Consider the following 19,874-nt stretch of genomic DNA (forward strand, 5'->3'; position numbering starts at 1 on the left):
ATTCTGAAAGAGCAGTTTCATGAAAATGCTTTTGTTTTGCCATTTTAAAACCTGAAGCAAGTTTTAAAATATCCCATCTTCTGAAACACAGGGGGATAACAATGGTTCTGCGTGGACATGGATCGGCGCACAATGCGAACACAACTCAAAATGTCTCAAACAAAATAAAGATATCGACACAAACACATCTCAGACAAAATAAAAACGTTTAAAGACTGCTGCCCTTAGCCCCTTAGCAGGCAGGGTATACCTAGCAACCATCATATCTGCCACCCCCCCACACACAGTCTTTGTGAATGGAGAAAAGGGTGGTTCCTTTATCTGGAAGAAACTGGAAGTAAAGTGGTGGGTGGGGAGATTAATTGGAAAGGAAAGATGGCCAGTTAGCACTTGGGGCATTGTTAACTCATTCAGGTTGGAGATCCACATCAGAAATAAACCTTTGGAGTGCACATATTATACATGTTCATTCATAGTTAGTTAATGCCATTTACTTGCACACTATTTTTATGAAGAACAGGTAAACTGCAAAAACTACAGTTTCTTATTCCAGATAGTCTGAGTCCACCCTTCAAAATATTTGAACATATGATCGTGAAGCGATTACTGCCATTTCCTGTGCTTGGGTAATTACAGTAAATGGCAATTTATAGGGCACAATCCTGATTGTTCCATGTGCAGAAAGCAGGGTGCAAAGCAGTTCTATCAGAGGCCACACTATATTCTTCCCCTTTCTCCCCATTCCATCTTGATACTCAGCCACCACCATCGTGCTCCATATATGCTACATTTCTAGGGAGCCCACCAATGCCTCTTGTTGACGTATCCAGTGACCTGTTCCTCTCCAGGACTCCTGCTTCTGCCAAGTCTAGACTGTGAGTCGAGGGCCTGAGAAGCAGTGGGTTGCTGAATACTTCTTTCAATTGAATACTACCATGAGTCAGAAAGGGAATAACCCTCAAAGTGAATGTTCAGTGCTGATTTAAACACGAGAATGGTAAAGCAAGAAGAACTTTGTGGTGTTGCACACACCCAGAATCTCACTTGAACAAGGTCATGTTGCTTGCTTCTGCCTCACTAGCCCACTGGGCATCCACATGTGGTGTGCTAATGCTGCATTCATAGGGGCCAAGGGACTGGTTTAAATAAGAGGCTGGGCGTGAGCAACACCAACCATGTGGGTAGGTTCTTCTTTAAACCAACCTGATGTGTGATGTAGCACAAACAAATAGCATTGATGGGTAGGCACTGAGGTTGCCTGGTTAGGGGAGGGACAATTATACTGGCCTCCAATAGAGCCATTCTGCTCGCATGGAGCATCCAAGATTTGTCTCATATGAGGAACACAATTTCCCTAGATGTTTGGTACTGTACAATACACATGGGAAATGGTTGTTTATCATCAAGCCTGATATTCTTCCTCAGACTGTTCTGTGTTCAATTCTGTGTTGTGTCCATGTTGTATTTCTCAACTATATTCCCTTTCTTCTTGTAGATTAATTTTGGAAGCTGTTCTGGAATAGTTTGGGAAAGAACTGTACTGTTTTATTTGCCAAATTGGGAAGAGAGAATATTCAGAAAAAAAATCTAAATATCTTAAGGATGCATGCTTAAACATAGTAGCAATTATAAATAATTGCTACTATGTTTAAACACATGTCCTTAAGATATTCAGATTTTTTTCAATAGAAAATGTTCAGAACAAAATGCACACCCAACAATATCCTGTTACTGCAAGAAATAAGACAACAGCTCCTCACTTACCTTTCCATAAATTTCATTGATGGTTATATGTACAAATATAGAGGCTTCAGTCAGTCCCTCCAAGTAAACATGCCGGTACCCTGAAGAAAAGGAAAGCCAGCTATTTGAAATTTTCAGGCCAAGATGCTACTCCCACCAAACTATAAAGGGTTAATATATAATGGGGCTGTTCTCACAACCCTAAACAGAGTTGGCAAAGTGCCCAGCTAGGGTAGGGGAGCCTGATCGGTGGCTGTGAAGGGAATGATTCTGTGGGAGCTGGGAAGGACAGCTTTTCATCCATCTTTGATAAAATGCTGAGGACAGAATATGAGTTGGGTGTGCCCATCCGACCCACCTCCTGGCTCCCATACGATCACTCTCCCTTCCTCATAACTTGATCTTGGCAAACATACAGCTGCCAGTCGGGAGCCTTCATGTCTCTCCTACTGCAACTGGGTGCTCCACAGGCCGTCAGGATCGCGAGAACAGCCCTAAGATAAAGAGCGTGTAATGACAATTGAAGTTGGGAAGCCCTACAAAACCTCCAGGGAAAAACAATAAAGTTTGTTTGTTTGTTCCCATTCCTTCAGTGGAGGAATGGAAACTTGCCTCTAGTTTTTGCTAAATGAAAATGCCGAGGCTTTTAGCTTTTAGCATGTGAGTGCTTGATGCAAGTATAACTGTAGTTCCTGTTCTGGATGTTACACAGGAAATGTGAAGAGCATGCTTTCAAGTTTCAAAGTAATAAGCTACAATGGCTATATTTGAATCTACTTTACCCATCATTTAATATAATCTGGGGAGGCCCTGCTTTATGTTCCATCATATTCATAGACCAGACTGGCCTCCATAAGAAACAGGGAATTTTCAGTTGCTGGCCTGGGGCTTTGCAATGTTCTTCCATTGGCTGTGCTTTTGGTTCCATCCCTTCTGGATACAAGCAGATTAAGAATGTTGTGTTTCAATCCTATTCCAGTTGGTAGTTCTCATACTTGATTAGTGGCTACTATGTTTTGCTGTTGGTTTTGTTCATTTGGGTTTTGATTTGAATTGTTTTGCCCCCATCTTTGGCAATTTTTTAAAAAGGCACTGAAGACATTTTTATTCACCCAAGCTTTTCAGTAGATTTATAGTTTTAATACCTTTAATGTTGGCTTTTAACTTATTTTAATGTTAAGGATTTTAATGTTTAAATTATTTCAATTGTTGAATTGATTTTAATGTTTAAATGATTTTAATTAATTGTAAACTGCCCAGAGAAGCAAGTTTTGGGCGGTATAGAAATATGTTAATAACAACAACAACAACAACAACAACCCCCAGTGAGGCACTACCTTGACGTGGTTGTGGGGCTTGTGTGCTCTGATGAAGGTGAGAGCTATGCCAGAGGTCCAACCATACTGGACAGGTCTCACCAGAGGAGCCAGACAAAGAGTGCCTCTCCCATCAACAATATGGTGAGACGTAACTTTAATAAATCTATACCGGATCGGTCGTCGCCCGGGTCAACAAGGACCGCGCCAGGTGCTATAGTCCCTGGACATCTGGTGGCAAGTGGGCTACAGGACTCAGGATCTTCAGTTGAGCAACCAGGGCTGGAGACAGCAAAGCTACTGGAAGAAATGTCGCTTAACCGAAAAAAATATACAAAAAATGCCAACAAGGAAATAATGATCTGCTATTACAAGTCTAGTCCAACTAGAAGAGGTTATTTAAAAAAGAATGTACCAAATTTGGAAAGAGAAGCATCCAGATACAGAAATAACAGAACAAAGGCTAGCAGACCAGAGAAGATACATAATAAGAAATAAAGTATTCACAGGAGTTGAGCTGGAAGAACTGCAAAGAGCAACACAGGCTCAAGATATGGAAGAAGAATTACCACCAACTGAAGCAGTTGCTCAGGCGCAGATGGAGGAGGTGTTGGAAATAGAGGATACCACCGTTGCTGAACTGTTTCAAAATCAAAACCAGGCAACCTCCCCTTTGCCTTCACCTCAAAAACCCAAATGCCGTTTAACAGAAAAGCAACAAGAACTAAAGCAAAAAATAACTGAGCACATGAACCAAACAACCACCAGGGTTCGACTTCCCGCTCTAAAAACAGTTGCCAAAAAACAACTTGCTCAGGCATTAAAAGATGTCAATGCTGCACTTGCAGAAATAACAACCAATAATTTGCTTGTTTGTAATCGCCATGACCCCACTTTCACAAATACTAAACAAAACAAGCCTCGGATACCAAACTTCTAAAACATCCAGTAAAATCAACCATCTGCTGTACATGGACGATCTGAAGTTGTATGGAAAGTCCCAGTCAGAAATCGAATCACTGCTAAACACTGTCCGTATATTCAGTAGCGATATAGCAATGGAGTTTGGACTAGACAAGTGTGCTGCATTAATAATGAACAGAGGGGAAATAACGAAAACAGAAGGAATAGAACTGCCCAATGGAAGCAACATCAAGAACCTGGAAGAGAAAGAACCTTACAAATACTTGGGCATTCTCCAGGCTGATAACATCGCACACACTGAAGTTAAAAGAAAAATGGGAAGTGAATACATCAGGAGAGTCAGAAAAATCCTCAAGTCCAAATTCAATGGCGGGAACACCATACAAGCCATAAACACCTGGGCTATACCTGTTATTAGATACACTGCAGGAATAATAGACTGGACCCAGGCAGAGCTAGAGACGCTAGATCGTAAGACCAGGAAAATCATGACCATCAATCATGCTCTGCACCCCCGCAGTGATGTAGATAGGTTCTACCTCCCTCGCAGCTCAGGTGGAAGAGGAATGCTGCAAGTCCATCAAACAGTAGAGGAGTAGAAAAGAGGCCTTGAAGAATATATCAAGGACAGTGAAGAAGATGCACTTCAGATGGTCAGGAACGCGAAACTATTCAACACCAATGAAACAAAACAGGCCTACAAGAAAGAACAAGTCAAGAACCGAGCAGAAAAATGGAGAAATAAGCCACTGCATGGTCAATATTTACACAATATAAGTGGAAAATCAGACATCTCCAAGACCTGGCAATGGCTTAAGAATGGCAACTTGAAGAAAGAAAGAGAGGGTTTAATACTGGCTGCACAAGAACAGGCACTAAGAACAAATGCAATAAGAGCAAAAGTAGAAAAATCCACCACAAACAGCAAGTGCCGCCTTTGTAAAGAAGCAGATGAAACAGTGGACCACCTAATCAGCTGTTGTAAGAAGATCGCACAGACTGACTACAAACAAAGGCATGACAAGGTAGCAGGGATGATATACTGGAACATCTGCAAAAAATACAAGCTACCTGTAGCCAAGAATTGGTGGGACCATAAAATTGAAAAAGTTGAAGAAAATGAAGATGTAAAAATATTATGGGACTTCCGACTACAAACAGACAAACATCTGCCACACAATACACCAGATATCACTGTAGTCGAGAAGAAAGAAAAACAAGTGAAAATAATCGACATAGCAATACCAGGGGATAGCAGAATAGAAGAAAAATAAATAGAAAAAATCACCAAATACAAAGATCTACAAATTGAAATTGAAAGGCTGTGGCAGAGGAAGACCCAAATAATCCCAGTGGTAATTGGCGCCCTGGGTGCAGTCCCAAAAGACCTTGAAGAGCACCTCAACACCATAGCGGCCACAGAAATCACCATCAGCCAATTACAAAAAGCAGCTTTACTGGGAACAGCCTATATTCTGCGACGATATCTATAACCATTGACAATAAAATTCTGGCATCCCAGGTCCTTGGGAAGGACTCGATGTCTGGATAAAACAAACCAGTCAATAACACCTGTCTGACTTCTTCTTCTTCTTCTTCTTCTTCTTCTTCTTCTTCTTCTTCTTCTTCTTCTTATTATTATTATTATTATTATTATTATTATTATTAAACAAACAAATAAAATTTAAGAATCCCCACTCCAGCCTGGTCATATATCAAACTTAATTACTTCAGTCTTGTCTAGACTTAGCTTCCGATGAGGACTGTTTCCTCATTTGTCTGTATGTGCCTTCCTACTCCCTAGCCCATACTTCGTGTGCTTGGAACATTGCTTGTTCTCCTCACCCTCCACATATCCACAGTGTAGATGGAGACAATTTGCCATTTTCCCTCTGGTGCCAGCCTGCTACTGGACTTCTGGTTTTCAGCTGAAGAACAGACATGAAAGCAAACTGTACTAACCAGGCATAAGGCTGCTGAAGGCCACAGTTCTTTGTCCAACAAAGTCTCGGCCAATTGGATCGTGATCCCAAACAAGAAACCGAACTAATGCTACCTCAGGCATGTGGACGGTGAAAGTGAGAGTTTCTTCCCAAACAGGATTAAAACCTATGAAGGGTAAAGCATAAAATAAGTCTGGGGAGAAGCAAAAAGATATCTATGTAAGCTGTCATCATTATATATCAAAGATTATCAGATGTTCATTGAACAGAGCACTCAGGAGGTACTTTGCTTCTGGTCAGAGATCGTATTCTTCTGGCCCCTGGACTAATGTCTGCAGAATATGGTGTCCTCTGAGAATATAGAAACCAGTCACCCCTGCTTGGAAGGATATTGACATCTCCCAAAACAGGAGTAATTTTCAATCACTTACTAAAAGATCCATGAGAGTAGGGATGTGCGAGCTGGCTTGATTCGAACTGGGCTTGAAACTGAACCAGCCTGGTTTAGGCGGTCCGAGTTTGAACTGGATCGACCCTCATTTCTAAGAACTGGCTCACGGGCAGTTCAGGGGGTATACTTGTAAAAGGGAATCCCCTTTACAAGTACAGGGAGATTCCCTAGCACAAGGGGTGTGTGTGTGAACAAAAGGGTACTTGTTACCTTTAATTCCAGGTGGCAGGGACAGTGGACAGCTGTGGCAGAGGCTCCTCCAACCCCGCCTGCCAGTCTCCCAAATGACAGCCCAGGCAGGCTGTGGCCCGGTTCAGGCCTCTGCACATGCAAGGAGGCCATTTTCGTGACCTTCTCACATGCACAGAGGCAATTTGCATCACCACACGAATCATGGGGTGATGCAAATAGCCTCTGCACACGTGTGGTCACAAAAATGGCCTTTGCATGTGTGAAGAGGCCCAGACTGGGCTGCAGCTGGCCCAGGCTGTTATTTGGGAGACCAGCAGGAGGGTTGGAGGAGCCCCCACCATTGCCTCTGCCTTCCCTACCAGCTGGAATTAAAGGTAACAAGTACCTTTTTGCTCGCTCTCTCCTCCTTAGGCTAGGGAATCCCCCTTTATTTGTAAAGGGGAATGCTTGCCGGATTCCCCATTACACGTATACCCACCAAGCTGGCCTGCAAACAGGACTGGACCCGGTTTGGCCGAGGCCAAGCCCAGGCTGGCTCAAATTCAGTCCAGTTTTGAACCGAACTGGCCTGACTGATTCAAACCTGCCCTGAGACAGTTGTTTGCCTATATGACAGTGTTCTTTGGTGCAAGGTCCAAGAAATAGTGGTGTCTCCTATGGGCCGCAAGTGTGGCTCTCTGGCTGAGAAGCTAACACACAATAAGGCAGTCCACACCATCAAAAACTGGGTAAGACAAGCATCCTTCCCAGATTGGGGAGCTACACACAGAGGTGCTTCACACGATTAGTGTGAAGCGCCTCGAGGCAGTGTTCCCTCTAAGGCATGCGCGTGTGCTCACACTTTTTTTTTTTTTGGAATAATGTATTTTTCTTGTTTTTCAACAAGATGACAGAATAGAAAAGAGACACAGGAAAAAAGATAGATAAAAGTAACTTTACCATTAATGTTTCTTAAACATCTCATAATTACATACACCAATCGGGAGGTTCAGCAGCCCTCTGTTCTCCACCTTCCAAAAAACACACACCCACACAAAACTGCCCTTGCCAAGAATTGTAAAAAACCCAAACAAACAAACAAACAAACAAACAAACAAAAAACACAGAAATACCACTTTAATTAGCCGTCTATTCTAGAAAGAAAAGCCAAATCTTGGATGAGGGTGTTGACACCGAGCTCAACTGTAAATTATGAAAGGCTCCCAAACAGAAATAAATGTTTCATCTGAAGTATTCTATAAGTAAGCAGTAACCTTAACCATAGAGGCATATTCCCATGATTTTAATAACCACTCATCTACAGTAGGGATTATTTGTGGTCTCCATTTAGCAGTATGTAAGCTCCTGGCTGCAGTAATCATAAAGACAGCTCCAAATACATAGTAGGAATATTTCTACTAAGGAATATTTCTACTTAGTAGGAATATACTCACACATTTCTTGATGTCTGCTCAGTTAATTTTAGATCCCGCTCAGGTTGAATCAGGAAGGCCCCACCCATTCTGAATGCAGGCGCGCACACACGGCCTTGATACTGCCACCCAGAACAAAATTCATTCCGCACACAGATGGAAAAAAATTAGAGAGAACACTGCCTTGAGCTGGTTTGCGGGTAGAGAGGGCTTAGCCCACAGAGCACTGAGCGGCCAGATCGGCCGCCCACACAACTACTGGCTCCATCATGGCGCTGGTGAGGGCTGTGGGGATCGGGGGCCGTTCAGCCCCTGGAAGTCCCAGAATGCCCCGCATGAGCACGCGGGGCATTTAGGGGGAACTCCAAGCCCGGGACGCTGCTTGTAGCCTCCCAGTTGAGGGTCTGCTTGTGTGTCACCGCATGCCATGGCAGCACACGAGCAGAAAAACAAGGTTAACTGAGTGCTCACTCTGTTAACCTCATTTAAAGGGAGGGGGAATTAGGCGGGCCAGCCGCCTTGGAACCACCAGGCTCTCCCGCGAGCCCGGTGGTTCCGACGATCACCACTGCTTTCACCACCGCCTAAGCTAGGCTCCCTTATTATTTATTTATTTATTTATTTATTTATTTATTTGATTTATATACCGCCCTTCCAAAATGGCTCAGGGCGGTTTACAATTAAAACAAACTTATAAAACAATGAAAAGCTAAAACAAATTAAAAACAATAACACAACTAACAACTTAAAAACATTTTAAAACAAAAATTAAACATTGTCCCCAGATCCCAGCTCAAGAAGACACGTAGACTTAGTATGGAAGAAAAGGGCCACAACTTTGTTAACTATTACACAAGGCATGGCAGACTGGAACACCAGGTGATTAATCACCCTTAGAGAACAGTGCGAGCCAATAGAAGCAGGTCAGAACTCTGAAATCCTACCCAGCACCCTACTGGGTGACACACCCTGGCTTGGGAATGGGCAGGTACACCCCACCCAATTCCTTCAAAGCCGACCCCCCCTTCTGTAAGAGAGGATCTGGATACTTCTAGGCATTCGTCCACCCCGGACCGCACAGCCCAAAGGTTGGAGAAGTCCTGAAGCAGGTTCATGGCAATCATTCTCCCCGTGCCGCACAGGCTACAAAGGAGAGATTAACCAATCACCCCTTTTACATATCCAAGGGTGCTCACCGATGTTCTAACCCTCAAATTACCACCCTGCCCGCACTGTTCCTGCCATTGTGGCTGACCTAACTCTAACTACGCACCCAGGACACAGAACGGAGTAGGTGAAAAAAACCCCAACAGTGGCCAATGCGTTGGGAGCAAAAAATTCCTACTCAGCCCCTTCAGGCGGCCAGTCGCTAGACCTGCTCTGTACCGGGGAGGGAGGGAGGGGAGAGCTCCTTCTCCTGTGATTGCCTGGCCCCAACTGAAGAGAGAATGGAAAATGTGGCGGGGATCGGTCGATCCTGGCCGAAACCCCGCCCCTTGACCAAAAGTGTCAAACGGAACCCTTCCTGGGCTTCATGCAGGACAGGCTGGGACAAACTCCCTCCCATCTGCACAAGGCCGGGGTGTGTGTGTGTTAAGTAATTAAAAACCCTAAATCAAATTAAAAATTAAAAATTAAATTTTTTTTAAAGCCCTGAAAGGCCAGGCCAAACAGATATGTTTTAAGCCCGCTTTCTGGTGATCGTCAGAATAGCTTCACAATTTTCGATCATGTGTGAGCAAACAATTAAGCAGGAGGAAAGGGGAATGATCATGTGTGAGAGAGGAACTGGGTTGGATGGCACCATCCTTGCATGCAGAAGTTCCAAGTTCCCACCTTGGCATCTCCAAGATAGGCCTGAGAGAGACCCTTGTCTGCAACCTTGGAGAAGCCTCAGCCAGTCTGTGTAGACAATACTAAACCAGATGGACCTCGATATAAGGCAGCTTCCTATGTTCCTATATACTCAGCTCCCAGACCCAGCATTTCACAAGGTAGGAGAAAAAGCCGTCCTACCCATCTCCTCTCTTACACATGATCACTCCCACCTCCTCCCACCTAGTTGTTTGTTCACAGATGACTAAAAATAGAGTGTGCACGCAGCTCCCGAAGCTGGGTTTGACACTTGTCCTACCCAGTTTCTGATCATGAGAACTGCCTTAATCTTTACCACTCAGAGAAAGCATATGTTTAATATTAAACAAACGAGAGTCAAGTATGATACAATTCTGTGATGATAACAAAATCGCCACCTATTCAGAGCCTGTTCATTGACTTCAGTGGAGGGGCAGCTCCACAGAAGCAAGTAGGAACGCACAGTGGTCCAAGAGCTTCTGGACCCACATGGAACAAGCACATCAGGATAACTGGTTGCAAGTATGTAGCATCATTAACAATATGCAACTGTGCAATCAGATAGCAGGAAAGCAAACCCTCCTCCCCAAATATATAGGAGTCTATTAATATCAGTCTTGTTATAGGAACAGGCAAATGTGGTTCACCACAAGTTAGTCTCTTTGATTTCAACTGTACTCAGGTCTAGTTCATACATTCTAAAATGGCTTCACGCAATATACCCTGACTGCCCCAGAGAAGAATCCAAAAGAAAAGCAGTTGTATATGAACACTCCCCACGCCCACAGTTTCTTTTGGGGATTCTCATGATTGCAGAGTGGATTTTTTCCATATAGGTTTTTTAATATGGGAATCTCCACCAGGGACTGCAGCCATACCTGAGGATTGCTCACTGCTCATGCTATGGTTCTCTGCATACATGCATTGCCATTTATGGCCTCCAAGTAGGTCTGACATCCTAGCAGAAATACTGTTTTGCAAGTTACAAGATAAGAGGTGTGTGTGTGTTACAATAAATGCTTGGGAATATTGTTCACATAAAAGACACTCTAGGTAGAATTGGGCTTCTGTCCCATTGTAAAGCCTAATTCAAGGGGGAAATAAGATCCAAGGGAAACAAGCATGTTAAAACAAGATTAGTACTAAAATGCACAAAACTTTGGGATAAAAGCATATGGGCTCTATCTTATCCTGCACACTGAATACATCTGCATAACATGATTACTCAACTCAGATTATTAGGTATTCGCTGAACCTTTACAGTGGAATCCTATGTATGTTTACTTGGAAGTAAAACCAAGTATGCTCAAAAAGATTTACTTCTAGATAAGTAATGCCTAGGATGGCAGCCTTAGTCACACCCTAACATTTGGAAACATAACACATAAGAGAGGGTTCAGGTTGTATCTCTTACCATTGTCATCTACTACTCTGGTCTGGTCTTTGCAGCAATCAACTGGCAACCCAATAATTTCCACCTCAACAAAGGGATCAATTATCTGTATTTTTGGAGATGGGAAAAATAGTCCAAATAATCATTATACGTTTATGAAATGCACACATAAAATGTCAACTGAGATTGTTATACCAGGAACTTTTATTAGATTGCAACCAGGACATTAAAAGTTACCACTTGAGATCTTAGTTTAGACACAAGCCAAAATGTGGACCCATTGGTATACCCAGATGAGACACTAATCAGGTGTCTCCCATACTGAGGGGCCATGACAGATCAGCAGGATCCCAGGAACAAGCAAGAAGTGCACCCATACAGTTGAGGGTCCAAGTTCTCACATACTACAGGTCAGCTGTGGCCCACAGTCGACAGATGACAAGTACAGCAGCATGTTGCTTTGTCTCTCTAGCATTTCCAGTTGAAGCATCTCAGATAGGACTGGGGGGAACCACTGAAAGTTACTTTGCAGAGCTGCTGACAGTCAGAGTAAGACAATACTACAGGACTGAGTCAGCCATATCTGACTTGGTATAAGGCATCTGCTTACTTATGTGTATCTTATATATAAATGAAAATAAATTACTATAGTTGGGTTATATTGAACAGTACTCTGAAAGGGTGAAAGAACAGATTATAAAATTTGCTGTTCTGGCAACATGGGGCAGTTAAGCATTCAGGTAACTCTAAAGTATTTATGAAAAGACTTAAATCTATGTCTAGTCCAGCAAGTACACAGTTCTGTCAGGTCATAATGCAAGCTCTTAAAAAAAAAAAGTCTGAACGTCTTCTGTGGGCAATTTGTTCTACTTGTCTGACATACGGTTTTTAATATCACAATATTTTGTAAAAACCTTTACTTATATACAATGATTTAAGGATATTTTATGTAATACTTCCCATACATTTTTTAGATAAAAGATTAATTAAATTGCTTAATTGCCCTACACTGTATGGACAGCAAATCTTATTAGTGAATCTTTCCATCCCTTGAGGGTGCTATGCCACGAAGGGTAAAAAGAATCAGTAATGAGGTATCAAGTCAAATATTCTGTGTAAAAAAAGAAAAGAAAAGAAAGAGGAGGGATGTTTTCTATTCAGAACAAGACAAGTTTTCTACCAGCAATTACACTATGGAAAAGAGAGGTTCTCTTGTGCCAACGTCAATAATTTATCTTTTCATTTCAAATATAAAATAGTAAAAATCATGAATTATTGAGGTTTACAAACTCTCAAAGCAAAGATTATTAGGAAGCAAGTCCCTACATTATTAATATATAATGCCTTTTACAATTGTATAATTTGGTAAGAATTTTAATTTGAACGCTGGTAATAGCTATGAGTGAGTAACATTAGGTTTGTAGCATGCATATCCTTAAGAAATTTATGTGCAATTAATATACAAAATATTGGATACTCTAATGATATTGATCAATATCATTTGCTAAGCATTAATACATGAGCTCTGCTAATAGAAGAAGTATTTATGCTGGGCAACATCCAGATTGGTTAGTCATGACTAAGCACCACTGAAATAAATGAGACAAGTCAGTCAGGACTAACTTAAGTCCCATTAATTCAGGGCTGCTCAACTTTGGCCCTCCTGCAGATGTTGGCCTACAATTCCCCTAATCCCTGGCTATTGGCCACTGTGGCTCAGGATTATGGGAGCTGTAGTTCAAAAATAGCGGGGGGGGGGCTAAATTGAGCAGGCCTGCATTAATTTCAGTGGGATTTCGTTCTGACAGTTTGGATGTTGCCCACTGTATCAGTACATTTTACCTCTCCTCTGTCTCCTAGCATGGAATCTGGAGGTTTAGGTAGCTGTTGCCCACTGATGACTTTGAGTATAAGTTGCTTCTTAGGGAGAGCAGGAAGTGGATCTGAAGAATAAGGATTGAATGTACCTAGAGCGTACAAAGAACATGGAAAGGTGCAATAATTTAGGCAAGGAATGGAACATATCCAAATAAAAACACCTCCAAATAAAAGGAATTGGAAGGAACACCTCCAAATAAAAGCATACAGTCGTCAAGTACATAAGAACATCATAACATCCTTGCTGGACCAGGCCTAAGGCCCATCTAATCCAGCACCCTGTTTCACACAATGGCCCACCAGATGCCTCTGGGAAGCCACAAAACCAGGAAATGAAAGCATGCCTCCTCTCCTGATGCTACTCCTCTGCAACTAGTATTTGGAGGGATCCTGCCTCTGAACATGGAGGTAGCCTACAGCCATCAGGATTAGCCAGATGGGCCAGTCTTCCTTGAATTGGTCTAAGTCCCTCTTGAAGCCACCCAAGCTGGTGGCCACCACCACATCCCATGGCAGAGAATTCCAATTAATTATGTGCTGTCTGAAAAAATTACTTCCTTTTGTCCGTCCAAAATTTGCTCATAACAAATAAAGCTGAGGCAACACAAGAATTTATGCAACAATATCTACACTTAGCATGTTCTCTGACTCTCTCCCTCTCTCTCCCTCCCCCCTTCCGAGCATTCTAGGGCATTTCTGTACTTAGATTTCTGCCTGCCAGTCTAGATGACAGCAAGCATTGCATATATTCATTAGCCATGGATTACAAGGACAGATTTGTATTAATTAGCTCCTGCAATGGTTTGAGAAATCCCAGTCTTGTTTAGTACATTGCTTTTGCTCTGGTAATTGGGTTCTGGAAGTTGAACTCTATCAGCTTTGCCCTGAAACTTCCATCAGAAAACTGCCATGATTATTGTAGTGAGCATACTGCAGCATGACTGCATAAAATAACGAACATATAACAGCACACAATGGTATCCAAGGCATTTGCACAGTCCTACCTTTGCACATCTGCTGAGGTTTCAGGATGTATCCACAATTCCCATTAATACTAAATTTGGCTTGGTTTAACTGCATCACACGCCCATCAGACTGGTAGTTTAACGCCACTGTAGAATGAACCAAGTTTTGGATTGTTAAAAACTTCATCTGATATAATGTTGCATTATTTTTTATTCTCCACATTTTATATCCCACTATTCCTCCAAGGAGCCCAGAGCGGTATACTACATACTGAAGTTTCTCCTCACAACAACCCTGTGGAGTAGGTTAGGCTGAGAGAGAAGTGACTGGCCCAGAGTCACCCAGCAAGTATCATGGCTGAATGCGGATTTGAACTCGGGTCTTCCTGCTCCTAGTCCAGCACTCTAACCACTACGCCACATTGGCTCCAGGTGGATTTTGTACCCTTCCTACCCCTACTCCCACTCTGCTGTAAGGAACTTTGATTAGGAACATAGGAACATAGGAAACTGCCACATACTGAGTCAGACCATTGGTCTATCTAGCTCAGTATTGTCTTCACAGACTGGCAGTAGCTTCTCCAAGGTTGCAAACAGGAATCTCTCTCAGCCCTATCTTGGAGAAGCCAGGGAGGGAACTTGAAACCTTCTGCTCTTCCCAGAACGGCTTCATCCCCTGAGGGGAATATCTTGTAGTGCTCACACATCAAGTCTCCCATTCATATGCAACCAGGGCAGACCCTGCTTAGCTATGGGGGCAAGTCATGCCTGCTACCACAAGACAAGCTCTCCTCTTCTAAACCATTAATTGAAATGGTAACTCCAGCTTCCCCGTCACAGCACCTTTCACTCAGCCCCCAGACAAGTGTGCCATGTGCAATAGCCCGTGTGTGTATATAAACTGATTTATTGAGCTAGTCACAATCACCCACCCATACCTTGGTCACCCTGAGGCTCCACTACTGCAATGCAATGCTGCCCTTGAAGAGTGCTTGGAGACTCCAGGTAGTTCAGAATACTGCAGCTAAACTGTTGTTGGGAGCCCAGCAGTGGGAACATATGACCTCTATACCCCACTGTCTTAAGCTTCCAGTTCATTTCTAAAGGTAAAGTAAAGTGTGTCTTTGAGTCAATTTCGACTCCTGGCGCCCACAGAGCCCTGTGGTTTTCTTTGGTAGAATACAGGAGGGGTTTACCATTGCCTCCTCCCGCGCAGTATGAGATGTTGCCTTTCAGCATCTTCCTATATCGCTGCTGCCCGATATAGTACCAGTGGGGATTTGAAACATATTTCTAGGCACAATTTAACTTGCTGAAATGCCTTTAATGGTTCGGGACTAGGATATCTGAAGGACCACCTCCTCCCAAATGAACCTGCCTGCACACTAAGATCTCCGAGTGGGGCTCTGCTTCAAGTCCTGCAGGTTCAGTGGCATGTTTGGCAGGAACCTTTGCAATGATGGTGGCCAGACTGTGGAATCCCCTCCTATAATGGCACTCCTGATAGGGTAGAATAGTTAGCCCCAGAGTAGCCCCTTTTAACCCCAATGCACCCTGAACAGCTAGGCTATGGGGAGTTTTAGGATTAGACACACTAGACCCAGACCAGCAGTTACAAAATCAAAATGTGGTTTATTTTAGCAAAGGCGTAAGCCAGCAGGCCAAAAAGAGAGAGAGAGAGAGAAAAAGTGCTGCTGCATTCCTTACTGCATTGGTGGTGTCCATAAGCACTTAGAACTTCTACAAGCTGGAGCTACCAGTCTTTGGCCCCACCCCACCCACTTATCATCTGGAAAAGAGCTGGACATGTGGCAGCAAGCAGGAATTGTCTCCTTTGCTAAGCAGGGACTGACCTGGTTTGCATCCAAATGGGAAGCTACATTTGTGAGCACTGTAAAATATTCCCCCTAGGGCATAGGGCTATAGCTCAGTGGAAGAGCATCGGCATGCTTGCATGCAGAAGGTTCCAAGTTCCCTCCCTGGCATCCCCAAGGCAGGGCTGAGAGAGACTCCTGCCTGCAATCTTGGAGAAGCCACTGTCAGGCTAGATGGACCAATAGTCTGACTCGGTATAAGGTAGCTTCCTAAGTTTCACTTTACATTATCACAGGTCTACACTTTTGTATAGTACCACATGATTAATCAGGATAAGAATGGCAAAAGGGACCCCTGCTAACTTGGCAAAGAGGCACCTTTTAACGTGTTGATTCTCTTTATTGAGCAGGGGGAGAGTAACTGGCCCTATCCACCCCCAGCACAGTACCTCCAGTGACTGTTGCTGATGTCTATCTTATGTTTCTTTTTAGATTGTGAGCCCTTTGGGGACAGGGATCCATCTTATTTATTTATTACTTCTCTCTGAGAACCGCCCTGAGCCATTTTGGAAGGGTGGTATAGAAATTGAATGAATGAATGAATAAATAAATAAATACAAACAATATATCAGAAATATTACCTCCCAGAATGTCCTATTGTCAAAAGCATGGCATTAGTGTAGGTTAATGATGCCAAAAACACAATGTTAGAATAGGTAACAACTGAGATGTAGACAAGTAAACCAAGGTAAGATTCATGCATCTCTCTCTCTCTCTCTCTCTCACACACACACACACACACGCTGCAGCACTTACCCAGCTGACAGCCGACATTCCAGTAGGCTAGAGGGTTGAAGTTGCTGGAGTCAATCCGGTATGCAGATGGATAGATTCTGGTGAGCTGCTTCTGGTTATAAAGCATAAACTGCTCTGCCTTCTGTTGCACAACCTGGTGAGCTCTTGTCTCGCTGAAAGACAGCACATTCCCCACAGATCCTGCATGTTGAAGAGGAAATAAATGCCAGGAAAGGGGCTACACCTTCTATGTTACCATTTGAACATTCCTCAGGCGTGGTTTAAAATGGCTTTCTTACAAACATGGGTTTATGCACTCAGGCCCTGGGAGCCCATGGCATAGGAAACACCTAAATAAATCATTCTTGCTCCTAGATGAAAATGTGAATAACTAAATTGACCTAACCATCCTTTTTTTTGGGGGGGGGGGGAGTCTCTTTCCACTCTTTTGTGCATTTTTCTGCACCTATTTACAGCTGTTATTCCTTTAATCTGCTGCAGCATGATTAAACAACAACAACAACTTTAAAGGGCTTCTCCATAAAGTGGTCAGTCAGGGCCAAGGTCACAATGAAGCTGTGATGATGTCATGGCTGAATGCAGCCAATCGTATTTGGCTGCATGAGATGATGAGTGACGGCAAATGACGTCAAGGGTTTGCCTTCACTCTCAAGTGCCACCACTTGAAAGTGAAAGGGGACTTCTTGGCCCACTGTTGGAGCAACAGGGTCAATACCCCTTTGTTTTGCTACCACGTGGCACTTTGCTATTGGCACAGTGTTGCATAAAAGCGCATGTGGGCACGACTCAGATTAATGGGTTTTGAAATAAGTTCAATTTCATAAACATAAATATTCATGTTGGCATTTTCGAACCATGTCTACAGCTGCATATTAAACAGAATTCATGTCCACTGTAATGACTACTTCCTTGTAGATGTATAACACAAAACAATTTATCTAAATGAAGAATGTCTGTAATATTCAGATGTTCAGCAGTTCAATTCAGGAAAAAACCTCCAAGTGCTGTTTTTGAGGTGGGGGGGGGAGTTGTTTTTGTTTTTTGTTTGCAGAGCATTACATTCAAATTGATTCCCTGGATCTGAAATAGATATTAAGGATGTCTAGAGAATACAAAAAGGATGTGACAAAAATTCTGAACTCTCAAGACAGATTCAGCAAGATGGCTGGTCTCAATCCCAGGGCTGTGTTGTCAGTGCCTTTAAAAAGCCTCATTATTTTGAGCTACTAACAAAAATCTGTGGAAATAATTATATAAACTAAACATATTTGTATCTTGTCTGCTTAGGTTAAGGTGAGGTCAGAGTACTTATGTTCCATCCACTTAGCACTGGAAATGATAACCAGCTGCTTTCCATGCCGCTGAGATTTTGTTTGGGATTATAGTAACTACAATTGCAAGAACTCCTTTGCAATCATATGACTCGGTTTGCAATCACATGCAAACCGCCCTGAGCCATTTTGGAAGGGCGGTATACTAATCAAATCAAATCAAATCAAATCAATCAATCAATAATAAATAAATATGAACCAGAAACTTACGCCACAAACAAGTACTTTTGTCCATTTCATTTCAGTTGCAGGGACACCTGCACACGTTCAGCTCCCTCACCGAAAGCAATGGGTCTTACTAGTGATTAACTTGGTTTTGATTCATGCACTTGCTTTTACCGGGGTGGGGTGGGAAGCGGAGCAATGGCTGACATACCGTGCAATGTTCTGCATTCATTTAGCATAACACAGGCACTGCTGCATCTTACTAATGCAAAGAAGATTGTGAAGTACCCAGGGACTTGCATATGGGGAAGTATAAATATGTATTAAATAAATAAGTTGCGAAAAAGCACACTTGCGGAAATGCCAAAATTGCACAAGGGACTTGTGCAATCACCTGGCCATTAGTTCCAGTGGCTGTGTATAAATATATAGAATAAGTTGAGAAAGCACAACTGGTGCAAATGCTGAACTTGTGCAAGTAGGCTTGCACAATCACGCAGCCATTGGAAATAATGTCCAGGCGATTGCACAAGTCCCATGTGCAATTCTGGCATTTCCGCAAGTGAGCGCTTTCGCAACTTGCATTAGGACGACACAGCAGTGCCTGCGTTGTGTGGTATGTCACCCACTGAGTGCTAAGAGTGCCAAATGCTTTGCCTAGTTCTAAATTGTGCACTTTTGTTATTCTTGTGCAGAATCGAGAGACACACACAGTTCCTGTGACAGAATCAGGAGACTTGTGCTCTGTAATTCAGATCCCTCTAACTTAATTCCACCAGATGGAATTAATTGTTAATTCCAATTAATTAATTAATTGTTTCTTGGAAAAGCTGTCAACATGTTTCGAGTGCTGCTTTGAAAATGCTTGTCAAGAAAAGATCCCTCATGTTTGATCCCAATCTTGACTGGAACAGCTTTGCACCCAGATGCTGACTCTGTGCACAGTAGAAACGTATGCACATTAGCTCGGGTTCACATTCAAGGTTATGCAATGGAACAAGTATGAGGCCCACTCACATGTTTCTTGTGGATACAACCTACATCCTAGGGTGAGGTAACCTAGTCTTAGTGAGAGCTAGTGTGCTACAATCCACACTGTAATGCAATAATAATTCTGCACTTTAAATAATGTTGCCCGCTTACCGCAAATCCCTGGAATAGGGAATGCCGCCTTGGGATTGTTTTTAATGAAAGGCGGTATATAAATTTAACAATAAAATAAATAAACAAACAAACAAACAAATGCTTTGGGGTGCTATTTTATTGAATGTTGTTTCCAGTTTGAGCCATGGTTTTACTTTTCTGCAAACCTGTGAGCACATGAGCCAAGCGCATAAGATAATGGAAAGTGCTTTAAAATGGCATTTGATGTTGAGTTTGAAAATAAAATGGACTGACTGTAATCCACAGACCACTTGATCCAGGGGACGCTCACTGAAATCTCGTTGCTACCTCCAGGACTACAACAGGAGTAATGATCTTGTCAGTGATTTCTGGATCACATATCTTGGGTACAGATCACTGGGAACTTCTCCTGTTCAAGTCAAACTGGTATGAATGAATGAATCATTGAATGCTGAGCAGTAGCAAAATATACTCTCAAACAACTTGTATTGCATTGCAACATTGCTTCTGAACACATTCCCAATGTGCTCAGTCTTTATCAAGTAATAAATA

General features: G+C 42.7%; 1 protein-coding gene across 6 annotated transcripts in view; it reads right to left on the reverse strand.

The window, feature by feature from the left end:
- PLCH1 (phospholipase C eta 1) overlaps positions 1–19,874 on the reverse strand; it is a 204,264-nt gene that overhangs the window by 12,771 nt on the left and 171,619 nt on the right. For all 6 annotated transcript variants that reach the window (XM_053309997.1, XM_053310000.1, XM_053309998.1 and 3 more), the window contains 6 exons: positions 16,702–16,881; positions 14,111–14,218; positions 13,071–13,195; positions 11,250–11,334; positions 5,946–6,092; positions 1,765–1,844 (listed from right to left, as the gene is read on the reverse strand). In XM_053309997.1, the coding sequence (XP_053165972.1) occupies positions 1,765–1,844; positions 5,946–6,092; positions 11,250–11,334; positions 13,071–13,195; positions 14,111–14,218; positions 16,702–16,881 (725 nt within the window). The remainder of the gene's footprint in view (positions 1–1,764; positions 1,845–5,945; positions 6,093–11,249; positions 11,335–13,070; positions 13,196–14,110; positions 14,219–16,701; positions 16,882–19,874) is intronic.

Source organism: Hemicordylus capensis, chromosome 3 (genome assembly GCF_027244095.1).
Source record: "Hemicordylus capensis ecotype Gifberg chromosome 3, rHemCap1.1.pri, whole genome shotgun sequence".
NCBI lineage: Eukaryota > Metazoa > Chordata > Lepidosauria > Squamata > Cordylidae > Hemicordylus > Hemicordylus capensis.